Raw genomic sequence first — 14,408 nt, forward strand, 5'->3', positions numbered from 1 at the left:
TAGATCTTCACTATGTTGAAATAAAAAAGGGGAAAACAATTGTTAGGACCAGAATTAGTCCTAGAAACCTCAAGACAAATTCAGATGATTAAGAAAAATCTTGAAAAAGCTCAAAGCAAATAGAAAAGTTATTCCGATAAAAGATGAAAACCTTTGGATTTTGAGGAAGGAGAACATGTCTTTCTAAAATTTTCTCCTACCATAGGTGTAGGCAGGACACTTAGAGTTAGGAAACTGAGTCGTAGGAACATTGGTCCATTTCAAATACTCTAAAAGATAAGGTCAGTTGCTTACAAACTTGCTCTTTCACCTCATCTTTTTAATCTCCATAATATTTTTCATGTTTCTCAGCTTAAAAAATATGTCCCAGATCGGTTTCATATTCTTGATGTAGACTCAGTACGAGTTAAAGAAAACTTAACTATTAAAGTAAGCCAGTTGAAATCCTTGATAAGAGTTTAAAGCAACTGATAAATAGGATGGTTCCAATATTTAAAGTATGTTGGGAAGAACTTTCACCACAAGAAGCTACATAGGATAAATAAGAAGATTTACGATAGAATTATCCAGAATTTTTTCTAGAAGGTATGTTTAAATTTTGAGGACAAATTTTTTTTGTAGGGAAGGATAAATGTAACATTCAAATAATAATAATCAAGGTATATATTAAAAAATATGAAAATAGAATAATAAATAAATAAATAATAAAAATATAATTAAAAAATAACATGGCAAGGAGGGGGGCAACGTGGAGGCACCCCTCCATGCCAAAGTGATGACTAAGTTTTAGATTTTATCAAAGTAATGATTAGTTTAGATTTTATTAGGATATGATTAAAAAAAAAATCAACAACCACTATATATGTAAAAATAAAGTGAAAGGAAAGGAAAGGAAAGGAAAGGAGAAAAATAAAGAGATAAAAAAGGTAATGTTGGGATATCACCTCATTATCCTATTTTCCTTCTTTTTCATTTATTTTTAAAGTTGATATTTTTTTTGTTATTTTTATTAAGCTGTGATAGTGTCGTTACTCTAGCAAACTATTTTCATGAATTTCTTCTTCTAATTGACTTTATTTCTACCTTTAGTTTTATTTTTTATCTTTTATTTAGTTTTCAAAATTTAGTTTTATTAAGTTGGTTATAAGACTGATAATTCCTGTGGTATCAAATGAATGTTAACATAATATGTGATTTTTAATTGTATAATTCTGATGTGAACTGGTCTACAAAGGTTTGGGTTCAGATGGTAGTATGGTAAGGGACACCTTACTTGGCTTTGAGCTTAGCCATTTAGAACCTTTCACATTCAGCGACCCTCAGAGGCTAGACTTTATGGGCCTGTTTAGAGCACCTGATAAAGAAGATATGATATGATAACTTATCATATCCTACTTTTATCTCTTGTTTGGGGGGTCAATAGGATATGATTAGGTTATTCTATTGTCTCATTTTATCCTATCCAATACATGATTTCTTATCCTATGGGGGGAGCTGGGTTATGATTCAACAGGATATGATATCAATATTGGATACCCAATATATACCCACACTACTCAATATATACTCACGCTACCCAATATATTTGTATTTATTGCATTATATTTTGTTTTTTGTTTTTTCCTTTTTCCTTCTACATAATCTTATCAGATTGCTAATCAGGTGCTTATCAAACACAGGACATGATATAGGCTTATCAGCTCCATATCATATCCTACCCTTATCAGCCTCATATCATATCCTACCCTTATCCTATCTTGTCCACCAAACGAGCCCTAATAGTTTCAGTTAAATATTAGACATTTTTTTCTGTGTTTATTATTTCTATTATTATTTTCTTATTATGAATATGCTAGAGAGAATGACATTTTCTATTATTGAGGTTAGACTGATTATAGTTGGAAAACTTCAATATTACCGAGGTTTATCTTAGATGTGTTTATTTTTATGCTAATCTTTTGAGAAAATCAACATGTCTAGTGTTGTTTTTACTGGTGACAAATGAGGAGTAGCCATCTATTTTTTTGAGGATCGAACGAATACTGCAACAAGCTGGAAAATGAAGGAGTGGCTACAATATTTTACACGGATGGGATAGAGACTTTGATAAATAGATCGGACTATATGAGAACATATTTATGATCCCAAATAGTTAGGATGTAACCAATATTGTACTCCACTAATGTAAAATAGCCTAGGCTGTAGGAATCAAAGTATTTTACTAATGTGAAATAGCTTAGAAGGTAAAAAAACTATGTACTTATCTCTAATGGGAGAGTTATAATTATTATCTATTTTTTTACTATATCTTATTATCAAATCTTAACTGTTGATTTCCGTCCATCTAACGGTTATAATTTATTAAAAATTAAAAATTAATTAAAAATTAATAATTAATTAATAAATATAACCCAATAAATTACAACCGTTAGATTGACAGAAATCAACGGTTAAGATTTAGTAGTAAGAAGTAGTAACTATAAATTCCCCATATCTAATATATGTATAATTAACTCAAGAGTATTTGCTTTCATCATACGTGTAATATGATCCTATGTCTATTTATTTTTCTTTTATTCTTTCTTTAATTTTTTATATAAGTTAAGAAATAATATGATATTCTCTATGCTAATTAGTTATAGAGAATGTTACATCTACAATTGAAATAATCATTTCTTGATAGAAGAGATCAGAAATATTTTTCCTATCGATTAAAAATTAAAATCCAGGCTTTTAAATTATATTACTTACGAAATTAATTCTAGGTGACTTAATTAAGCATTTGTTCTAATTAATAACATCTATTACTAAAAAAGTTTAATTTCAACCAAAAATTTTAAAGGATTTGAAATCGAAATTTGCTGAGAAAAAGCAAAAACATGATTTCCCTGTCGATTACAATCAGATACAACATTTGTTTAGAAATATATATAATTTTTAATGTTTTTTTAAAGTATATAAATTCAGCTATGTAAATATAAAAAATTTACAACTTTCGCATATGAAAAATAATTTTTTTTTTCTTTTATGAATAAAAAAATTCATATATCTTTTATAAAATTTTGCTAACACATATATTAAAATATAAAATTTAATTTATATGTGCTACAATTACACTGTTATTTAATATTTATCGTAAGGAAAAAATATGTATTATTTTAAAGGATGTAAAGTTGTGTCATTTTAGGTGAGAGAAAGAGATAAATCATGGGGAGAGAGAATGGACAAAAAAACATAAAGATGTGGATCTCACTTCTTTGTAAGAGTGAAATGATACAAGTTGTGTCATTTAAAAGGACAAATATTTTTCTCATGTCGTAATACCTCTCTCCATGTTTTTTTTTCCACCAATATAAATTATAAGTTAATTGTTAAAGTGATAAACTCGAAATCACATGTTTAACCATTGATAAGTACATACATAAAAATTCTTATAAAGTTATTTCAATTTAATTAATGATATCGAGTTCGAATCTGAATATGTAATTACATTAAAAACTTAATAAGGAATATTTTGTCGTGATTGTGATCTTAATCGATTAGACTGAATAATTTGATTAATCAAAGTATTAATAAAAAAAATTCAAAAAATAAATAAATTGCATGTTTGAAGGAACCAAACTCATTCCACTCAAATTAATACATAAATATTAATATGTGTTAGTACATGATTTGATAATATTCAAAATAAAAAATAACGGGATAAATTAATTGTAATATTTTTTAATAAACCATTTAGTATCAAGTCATCAACAGGAACTGATTAATCCAGAATCGAATTGGGTATGATAAAAAATGACAAACTCTCTTTATTAAATTTTTAACACAATTAACCCCAATTAATTTAATTTTTTATACCAAAAATGTATTAAAAATAAGGGTTCAGTTTTTCTACAGTTAATATAGATAAGTTATTTATATTAAGTCAAAAACGATGTCGTTTTAAAAAGAAAATCAAGGTATTTTATAATTATAATTTATTTCAGGGTTATAATAGTCTTTCTCATTATGATTTTTTTAATTTTTCAACCTAAAATGACATCGTTTCGAGAATAAATATAAATAACTTATATACATTTACTGTAGAACGTTAAAGCCTAAAAATAAATTCATACAAAGTATTTTTTATAACTACTTTTATTTAATGAAAAAGTATTTCTCCGGTCACTAGAAATAAAATTATCTCCAGTGAGCTCAAAATGACATCATTTTAAGTTATAAAATTAAAAAATTATAATGATAAAAACTAATATAATCCTACAATATATTATAATTACAAAAATATCTTAATTTTCATCTCAAAACGACATTATTTTAGACTCACCAAAAATAACTTATATTCGTTCTCTAAAAAATCCTTTAGCCTTTATTTAAATATTCAACCGAATTCAGAATGTACATAGCTAAGATTCATAGACCGACAAATTGGAACACCCTCCCAGATTTTTCAATTCAAAATTGTGACGCTGAAGAATAAATATCGAATCCAGGTAATTAAATGATTAAAATCTTGGCCAACCAAACAAACTACACAATCCTAAGACTAAAGTAGTAATTATCTTAGTTGACGAGCGCAGAATTTAACCATTATTATTATGAAATTAATATTTCTTATATTATAAGAAATAATTTTATATCTTTTATATATATATATATGGAAAAGATAAAATTATTTTTAACACTATAAGAAATATTAATTATCCTGTCGAAGAATCAAGAAGAAGACAAAATAGCAATGAATTGGAAAACACGTGTATTAAAACCTAAGCTGCTATTTTAATGCATTCAACAAAACTCAGCCACTTAACACTTCCAAGTGGAAGGGTTATAATAAAACTATTAAGACAAGTATTTGATTATGATTATCACTTTATTAGAACAAGTTTTAAAAAACAAAAACCATTGGCATTATATGCTTTTAAGTTTTATATCTCTACTTCTAGTTTCTTCAGCTGCGCCCACAGTCCCAACACCAAAACCGGAAACCGGTCTTTGGTTTTCTTCGAAACCTGTTTTCATTCCCGAAAACCAGGAGCTTTTTTTTGGTTTGTTCTTTTTTTTTTTCCTCATTGAAAAACCACTGCCAGTGGAATCTTACTCCACAGTATGTGGCGACTCGTTCGCACTCTGACATCTGAGCGTGCGTGCCACGCGCCTCTCTCTTCACCTCTCTAATTTAATAATTTTGTATCCATTTGCATGCATCTGACACGACATCTGATGTATTTTGACAAAAATATTTCTCTTTTTAAGTCACATAATTTATAATATTTTATTTTCGAATTCACACTTTTATATTTTTTATTTTTTTTTTCTTTTATTTATTTTTTTTCTCACTTGAAATGACACAACTTTATATCTTTTAAAATGATACACATTTTTTTATATATTTTTACCCTTCTCCATTTCATTTTTTGTTTGCTTTCTATGTTCGGCATTTGAACCTTGACAACGAGGAAATTGTTCTACAACAATTGCGACATCGACCACAAATGCCGGTCCATTTCATTTTTTTTTTGTTATTACAGATTTCATAATGTCCGCGTCTTTCAGAGGGTAATTTCGAACACAAAAAAACAAATATGATCCATTCCCATTCACCGAATCACCGGTTTAATTCTGTTAGTAAATAATTTATTAATTTAATACGAAAAGATATGTATTATGGATTATGCATTTAAATAGCATATAATCTCATGTGTTATTTGTGAAAAAATTAGCACACACTATTTACGCTTTTCAAGACATACATTATTTTCATGCGCGTCTTGCAGGTTCAACGCACAGTAGGTGTGCTGTAACGTCTGGCCACTTACAAGAATAATGACTGTCCTCACACACTAATATGAGACTTTTCAGTGTGCTTTGTCTTCACTCGCACACTTCCCAGGAGGTCACCCATCCCAGAATTACTCCAAGTCAAGCACGCTTAACTGTTGAGTTCTTTCGATCCGGGCTACCGAAAAGTTGCCAGCTCTTGGGATGTTACATGTCCATCAGCTTCCGCCTGGTTCGCCCTCGAACCACACCTTACTGGAAGAGAGGCCCTGATCTGATACCACTTGTAACGCCCGGCCACTTGCAAGAATCAATGACTGTCCCTTCCCTGCACACTAACACGAGACTTTTCAGTGTGCTTTGTCCTCACTCGTACACTTCCCGAGAAAACTTCTCAGGAGATCACTCATCCCATAATTACTCCAAGTCAAGCACGCTTAACTGTAGAGTTCTTCCGATCCGGGCTACCGAAAAAAGTAGTATAGGTAGTACCAATTAATTCTTATAAGTCATTCCTAACTGTACCGTCCCATGCCAACACAGTCTATGGAATCCCTCTCTTTTGGGTGTTGATTCGATTCATTCATGAACCCCCAAGCTGCAAGATTTGGCATGAGCCGCTCATTGTCCGTGCCCTTTCGCACCAGCGATCACTCCCTGCCCTTGCCCAGCTCTTGGGATGTTACATGTGCGCTGTCTTTTATTCAAGTTAAATAATTTTAATGAGACAAGTTAATGCGAGATGATAGAAAAAAAATTGTTGAGATAAGAAATGATTAAAATTATTATCATTAATTTGTCTATAAATAAATAAGATATTCTCACATGATATAGTCATTTTAAATAACACATAAATGAATTTACTCCCAAATCAACGGTGATATTAAATAACACATGAAAAAATTGACTTCAAAAGCAATAGTAATTAAAGTTAACAAAACCCCCAAGGGTAGCTCAGTTGGCAGCTGAGCTCCCAAGGGATTGCTTGGTGCAGAGATCAAACCCTGCCTCAAGCAGTTTTTTGGAAAATCTTTGGGGGCCAGAGGATAAGCCAAAAAATTTCGGTTGGGGGATTAGTCTCGTCCTTTCTCCGGTTGCGAAGCTTAGTGCACCCACTGTTACAATGAGGGGCTAGCCCAAACGGGCCGTACCCCGAGGGCATGGTGTCCAGAAGGTTGAATGGGGATACCTCCTGGCAATGTACCAAAAAAAAAAAAAAGTTAACAAGAGATGAGAGAAAAAAATTATTGGGAGAGAAAATAATAAAATTATCACAATTAATTTAGGGTTGCTTTTTCTGCAGTTACTGCAGATAAATTATCTGCAGTAAGTCCAATATGACATCGTTTTGAGACAGAAATCATGGTATTTTTCTAATTTTAATTTATTTCACGGTTATTATAGTCTTTATAATTATAATTTTTAATATTCCAATCCCAAGACGACGTCGTTTTGAGAATAAATGCAGATAACTTATCTGCAGAAATATTTTTCTGATTAATTTATCCATAAATAATTACAAAAATTCACATAACATATTAGAGAATCCCCTCCCACCATGGGATTGGCTTTTTTACCCATCTATATCAAATGGTAAATAGTTTAATTTATTTGATAAGTTATTGAGTTTTATTAATCTCATGCAATAGGAGAGAACTCTCTCATGTAATAGCGATAATCATGTGTGGGACCCACCTATTATAGAAAAAGAAAAAAGGAATAAAAAAGTAACACGAAAATCGATGTATGTGTAGAAGAGAAAAATTCTCTCCTATAACTTAAGAGTATATTTTTCCTAAGTTATTTATCATTTTAATGCGAAAAGATGCATGTTTTTTTTTTTTTTGGTAAGCAAAAGATGCATGTTTAAATAACACATGAGACTATCCATTCTCTATGCTCATTTTATTTGTAATATAATGATTCTCATATTTTCTAATTGTACTCTTACTGCATCACTTTACCGAAAGCATATAGTAATTCATGTCATTTATGAATATAATGTTACTAAATTAAATCTAAACGAGTGCTATAATTAATTGATTTTTTATATTTTATTTTTTAAATAAAAATAATTAGTTACATTTTTATATTTTAATATGTTTATTAATCAAAATAAAAACATTAACTAAATGACAGCGTAGTTTAGCTAAATTGATATAATTATATTTTTAAAATTAGAGTATTAAATAATTTATTTTAATTTTCGTTCTAAAACTCTAAATAGTATTTATTTTAAAATGAGTGGAAGTAATAAATATTCTGTTTGTTTCCATATGATTATTATTTTATAAATTTTAATCTTTTTTCACTTTAAGAATAAAAAATAATAATTTTTTTTATCTTTTATTAGCTATATTAAGTAAAATGAATTGGAATAAGATTAAATTATCAAAATTTAATTATTATTTTTTTAAATTAAAGATGTTTAAGAAATTATTTAATCATTATATAAAAGCACTATAATTACAAGTGCGCCACGCCACTCATCAGATTTCGATAAAAGTGAATTGTGTGCATAAAAAGGTGGCATTTATGTGATGTTCCACGCCAGTGACGTGAGCTCCCATGATAGGGAGTTGAATTCACGCGCTTGAAATGAGAATGGGTTTTCTCACCCCCCACAGAATGGAAAATGAACTCGTTTAAGCTACGTTTGAAACTTAGAAAGTGGTTCGAACTTTCAAACATCGAGAAAAAACAAAAAACAAAAAAAAATACCATTGTTGTTTATTCAAATTCCGTTTTTTAGAAAAAAAAAAAAAAAAGGTTAAAAACAGCTGCTTCCCCCAGAACATGTGAAAAACCCAGCAGCGCCGTAACCCACAACACAACCACTATATAGCTGGTTTCCCTTACACGCACTTTCACAATCTTCTCTCTCTCTGACCCTCACACACATTCCTTTTTCCTCTTCACACAAATTCTGAATTGTGAGGTTTTTAATAAAAAAAAGAAAAGAAAAAAAGAGAAAAAGTTGTGACGAAATGCGAATGAGTTGTAATGGATGTCGGGTATTACGAAAAGGTTGTAGTGAAGATTGTAGCATAAGACCGTGTTTGGAGTGGATCAAGAGTTCACAATCACAAGCCAATGCAACTCTGTTCCTTGCTAAATTCTATGGTCGTGCTGGCCTCATGAATCTCATCAACGCTGGTCCTCACCACCTTCGTCCAGGTAATAATAATAATAATTATTATTATTTTTATACCTTCCTTTGTTCTTAGAAACTTCACACAATTGTTATTGTTTTCATCACAAGTTACATGTTATAATCATACAATTATGTTACAATAGACTCACACAATGCATTATAATTGGAGGGGTTGATTCACGTGATAATATGAGTCTAACATGAATTAAATGTTAAAAGAGCATGTTTAAATCAAGAGATTGGGTCAAACCTAGATATTTGTCTCAATTGTTTCAGTAACTTGATTCTAAAGGATAATTAAGGTGGAGTTCGAGTTGCCGGAGAATTTTATCAGCTACTTCTTCTTATTTGAGTCGAATTGAATTGGATTAATTGCATAATAAATAAATTAAATTGGACTAATGAAGTTATATATATATATAATTTGGGTGATGAGATAAAAAATAATAATGGAAGATTTTCAGCCCCACTTTACTATTATTTTTGTTAATTCTTTTATTTTATTTTATTTTGTATGGGAAACAAGTAGAAAAATTTTATTGATTGTGTTTTGGGTTTTTTTTTTTTTTGGGTTTGTTGCAGCGATTTTTCGTTCGTTGTTATACGAGGCATGTGGGAGGATCGTGAACCCGATTTATGGGTCGGTGGGTTTGTTGTGGTCGGGGAGCTGGCAGCTTTGTCAAGCCGCCGTTGAAGCCGTCTTGAAGGGTTCGCCAATAACTCCGATAACCTCCGATGCGGCGGCGTTTGGGCGGGGTCCACCACTTAAGGCCTACGACATACGCCACGTGTCCAAGGATGAGAACTTGGCCGCTTTACATGAAGGTCACCGAGTCAAGACTCGGTCCCGGTTCAAGAGAACCGGAAGTGGAGCCATCATCAAGCCTAAGACCCTCAAAGGAACCGAGGCCGGTTCTTCTGAACCGGATGTGGAGAACCGGTCGGCTAGTCATGAGTCTACGCTGAGCCGTCAGTCCGAGGCAGCGATGGCGGAGAGTGTGGTATCCGTGGAGACTTCGATCCTCTTCCATGATGAACCGGAGTCAAACGTGAAGGTGAGTGACCGAGCCGATGAGAGTGGTGGTGATGTTGGTTTAGAGCTGACGCTCGGGTTCGAACCGGATTCACGTGCGCATCACGTGATTCCCATGAAGAAGAGAAGGATTGAGTTGAAGGATTGGGAGAGCGGTTCATGCAAGATGGAATTGGGTCTTGAGTTTCCGGTTTGAACCGCTCACTCGGTTTTCACTCAATCGGCTTCTCGCAATACTTCTAGTAGAGATTAGAAGTTTTGAACCATTGTTATTAATTTTTTTTTTTTTTTTAATTTTTTGTTCTTTTTTTTCTTGGGTCAATCTTTGTGAATGCGGTACTGTATAATCATGGTTGGTATGTAGAGGGAAAAAGTAAACTTTAAAATTACAAGCACTTATTACAAAGAGAGTGATTTCATTTATGTACCGCACGTGTCACTAAAAACGAAAATTGTGGGATAATATAGGTAAATATGGAATTTTATTTTAATTATAAAAATAATATGAACTAAGATGTGTGTTGGGTATTTACTTAAGATGATAATTCCAATAGTTTTCTTCTAAACTTGGGAATTAATGAATCATTGGATAATACTTCGAAAAGCTAAGGAGATTGAACTATGGAAAGTGTTTTAGGTATGTGCCTATTAACTTAAGAGGTCATTCTTATAAATTTTGTTCCCTGTTAAACTTTGGAATGGATTGTTAGGATACTCTAACCAAAAAATTGGGAAGGACTTTGTGTAGCTGGATCATGCTATTTGGGCCAAATTGGGCTAGGTTGTTCTCAATCAGGATGGTTAATCACGGGTGAATGTCTAACGTTCAAATGTGAAATACATATCCTAAAGTCAAAATTCAAAGCAAAGCTCTTCTTTATTGGAGTTTATATGAATGCCAAACCTTTTTTTTTAAAGTGATTCTACTTGTATCAATTTGAATTATTCATCCTTTGTATAGTACATAATTTACCTCGGAGTACCTTTACTTATGCTTTATGGCTCACAAGAATCATATATATAAATATGGAGGGCAAAAGTTTTGAGAAAGATGTCCTATATTATTTCGAAGGCAATATAACCTAAAGGGTTGGCTTATACGGTGCTTTCCCCAATTGCATTGGGTTAATACAGCGAATGTGGCCTTCACTTGACATATATATATTTTTTAAGTTAAAAGTTATTTTCAAATTAAAAATAAAAAAAATAGCTTAAAAATAAAACTATTCTTAAGGTTTAAAGGGATAAGATGAAATGATTTGTCATTAGAATAAATCATTAGGGTAATGGACAAAATTTATAAATACAAATTTAAAAGAAGAGTAAAACTATGAAATACATATAAGGAATCCAAAAAGCTGTCATACACTTTAAAATAGCTCATTCTGAAAGTTTTTATTTTTTTTAATCATAAAAAAGTTTTTTTTTATAATAAGAGCTGTTCGAAAATTATGTTAGGTCAAATTTCTGCTATAAAAAAAAAAAACTAAAAATAAGACATGTCAAACAAGCACTAAATTTTTTTTTGTCACAATTGACATGGAAGAAGTCTAGTCTCAGGTATATGAAAGTTGACTAAAAAATATATTGTATCATAATAAAAAAAAATTATTTTTGTGCCATTTATGATCCTAAACCTCATAAAGAAAGTTATTACGTGGATTTTATAGGCTCTAAAAGATAATGGCTCAAGGCAATCCCGATTCCAAGTGTGAATAATAAATAATGGGCTTTATCCAACTAAGAAATTTGTGTTCTACCCAAATTCTATCACCTCATGTAAACCCTACCTATTTAGAGAGAGTTTAACTCTACATATACACGCTTCTTAAATCCTAGCTCTCACTACATATCACTCCTTTGGATTCTAGTCTTATTGTGTATAAGTGATGTGCGATTTTCTCCTCTATAGATACCGTCAATTATCAAATCCAATATTAGCTACAATTTCTCTTGGATCGAATATAGTCTTTCTCTTGAAGTTTATGGTATACCTTTACTTAATTAGAATGAGCTAATTCTTCCATTCCAAAACTTTTTATGCATCGAAAGAAAAATAAAAGATATTAAGGTATGAGAATTTTACCACAAAGTTTAACTCAATTATATCTATTCCTTAAGCAAAAACTTGAGAATTAATTTCCCCCGTATGAACAATATGGAACAAACCACAGCTTCTCAAATTGAATTAAATTAGTGATTTTTTGTTTTAAGTGCCATCGGAAGATACCTTCCTCCACTTCTATGCCTAGTATAGAGTAATCAAATTGAAGTTCATAGAATGAATCCTTCACTCTCTTTCTATTGGAATAATATATAATTACTTTATTTCTTTCGAAAATGCTCTTGCTCAAACCCTCTTTCTACAACTTTTTTTTACCGTAAAAAATAATGTGTCACAATTACGGTGTTTTCATGTATAGCATTGCCATTTGTACATGCATGCGAAGAGGTTTAAGTTAGGGTGACAATTTTGAAAATAATTCATGGGTATAACACGAAATATTTGTGTTTGAGTTAACCTATTTTTGAATTTGTGTCGTGTTCGTGTTGATAAATTTTGACACGAAAAAATTTATATCGTGTCGTGTATCAATCCGCAAGCATAACTCTGACCTGCGTTAATCTTTTTTTAGATTATTCGTGTCTTCATGAGACATTACAACGACGTTGGTGAAAGTAATATTCAGTATATAAGTTATTCGTGTCCTATCAATCTGAATAATAAGATTGTCAGATTATTTATGTCTTGTCAATCCGGAAAATAAACGGATCATGTTAGTGTAGAAAGTTTTTTTTTTTTGGTAAACAAAAGGCGTAAGCCAAAAACCAAACAAAGGAGGAAAAGAAAACCTAACTACTGCAAACTATAGAGTGAATCCTTCCCACACCAGCAATGTCCTCAAGCAACAAAAGGTGGAATACTAGGGGAATCCCCCCAATCTGTGGCGGACACAGGATTTTGTATAATGGGGGGAGAAAATAAATTTTTCTATATTATAAACAAAAGTACATACAATCATACATGAATCTAATATAAAAAATTTGAAAGAGTTTTATTACAAAATTCATGGTCAATTGAGGCTCGTTCAATTTTTGATAGGTCGACTTTTTAGCTTGTTGACCAGAATGCCATTACCAAAATCAAATTAAAGGAATTCATGTTTAGAAAGAGAGAAAAAAATTCTTACAAGAAGGAGACAATGTGTACTGCAGTGTGATGTATCCGCTAATTAAAGGAGAAGAAATAAAAGAATCAGCGATCAAGAGTAGGTTTCATTTTTCAAAAAAGAGAGAGTAGGTTTTGTAAAAAGAATATATAAAAAAAAAATGAAGGTTGCTATTCTTAAATATTAAATAGAGATAGAGTAAAATCAAGGAGTATTGGACTAATAGTTAAAAAATAGCCCACGAAGCCCATTAAAATTTTCCAGCCCAACATTAACATAAAGGAGTGTGCAATTCTGAAAATTATATATATTTATTAAAAAAAAATCTGAAAATCTGGGAGGGGCGGTGGCCAACCCTAACCCCTCCCGTGCGTCCGTCTCTGGAAAAAATATTCAGTGGTTATCTTTTTTTTTCTTTTCTCTTTTCTCTTTCTCTCTCACTCTCTCTTTTCCCGGCACACATGTGCCGGGATCACTACATATTCTCTCCCGCCTCTGCCCCCAATACAGATGATCTTCCTACTCCTCATTATTTAGTATATAATTAGCCATCCAATCTGCACAAGTGTTATCCTCGCTTAAAGTATGATTAAAAGTCACAAACCAGTCTCTACGAATCCATGTTCGTATGCGAGAAATCAGATAATTTTCACGGAATGCTTCACCTTGTCTGGTGAGTACAATAATCACACTAGCTGAGTTACTTTCAATAATCACATCCCGAAACCCAGCATTTCATGTCATCTCCAACCCCCTTCGTACACCCCAAATTCCGCTCTAAATGAAGAATATATCCCCACCTTGAAAGCACAGCCCCCCAGCCACCTACCTTGTCAATCATGCATAACACCATCGCAAGCAGTTGGGCCTATATTTGTATTTTGTTCATGGCGAGTGCCTATATATTCATATCTGACCTCGACTCGACACAAACATGACCCGCACCACTAATTTAAATACATATTTATCTCATGCATTCATTTACTTGCATCCAAAATCCTTACCATCATTATTCACACACGTCTCACATATTCCTATGCAAATTATGAAATAACACCTAAGCCTCGTTCGATCTAAACTTTTCTGTTTGATCCTCGTTGTAAAGATACCTTGTATAACATTGTGCAACTATATTTAAGAAAATACATGAAGTAGATGTCAAACAGTGCCAGAAATAAATGTTGGTTGGAATAAAAGAGTGAGAAAACCAAGTAGTGGGATAAGCAGAATCATGGACTAGTGGAAGCAGATGATAAGGTGGCGGAGAAAAAAA

The 14,408-nt window shown here is 31.6% G+C and overlaps 1 protein-coding gene across 1 annotated transcript; it reads left to right on the top strand.

Annotated features, from left to right (window-relative positions):
• Nucleotides 1-8,765: 8,765 nt before the first annotated feature.
• On the top strand, nucleotides 8,766-10,184 carry LOC133311950 (LOB domain-containing protein 41-like). Its single transcript, XM_061513082.1, has 2 exons — nucleotides 8,766-8,955; nucleotides 9,515-10,184. The coding sequence occupies exons 1-2, from the start codon at nucleotides 8,766-8,768 to the stop codon at nucleotides 10,159-10,161; spliced, it is 837 nt and encodes a 278-aa protein (XP_061369066.1). The 3' UTR covers nucleotides 10,162-10,184.
• The last annotated feature ends 4,224 nt before the right edge of the window (nucleotides 10,185-14,408 follow it).

Source organism: Gastrolobium bilobum, unplaced genomic scaffold, assembly GCF_033153095.1.
Source record: "Gastrolobium bilobum isolate Gb01-03AN ecotype WA unplaced genomic scaffold, APGP_CSIRO_Gbil_v1 utg28261, whole genome shotgun sequence".
Taxonomy (NCBI): Eukaryota; Viridiplantae; Streptophyta; class Magnoliopsida; order Fabales; family Fabaceae; genus Gastrolobium; species Gastrolobium bilobum.

Bases quoted from the DNA above. Each gene is read 5' to 3' on its own strand.
- LOC133311950 (XM_061513082.1), top strand. From the start codon at position 8,766: ATGCGAATGAGTTGTAATGGATGTCGGGTATTACGAAAAGGTTGTAGT. The intron at 8,956-9,514 runs GTAATAATAATA...GGTTTGTTGCAG, and splicing joins TCCTCACCACCTTCGTCCAG to CGATTTTTCGTTCGTTGTTA.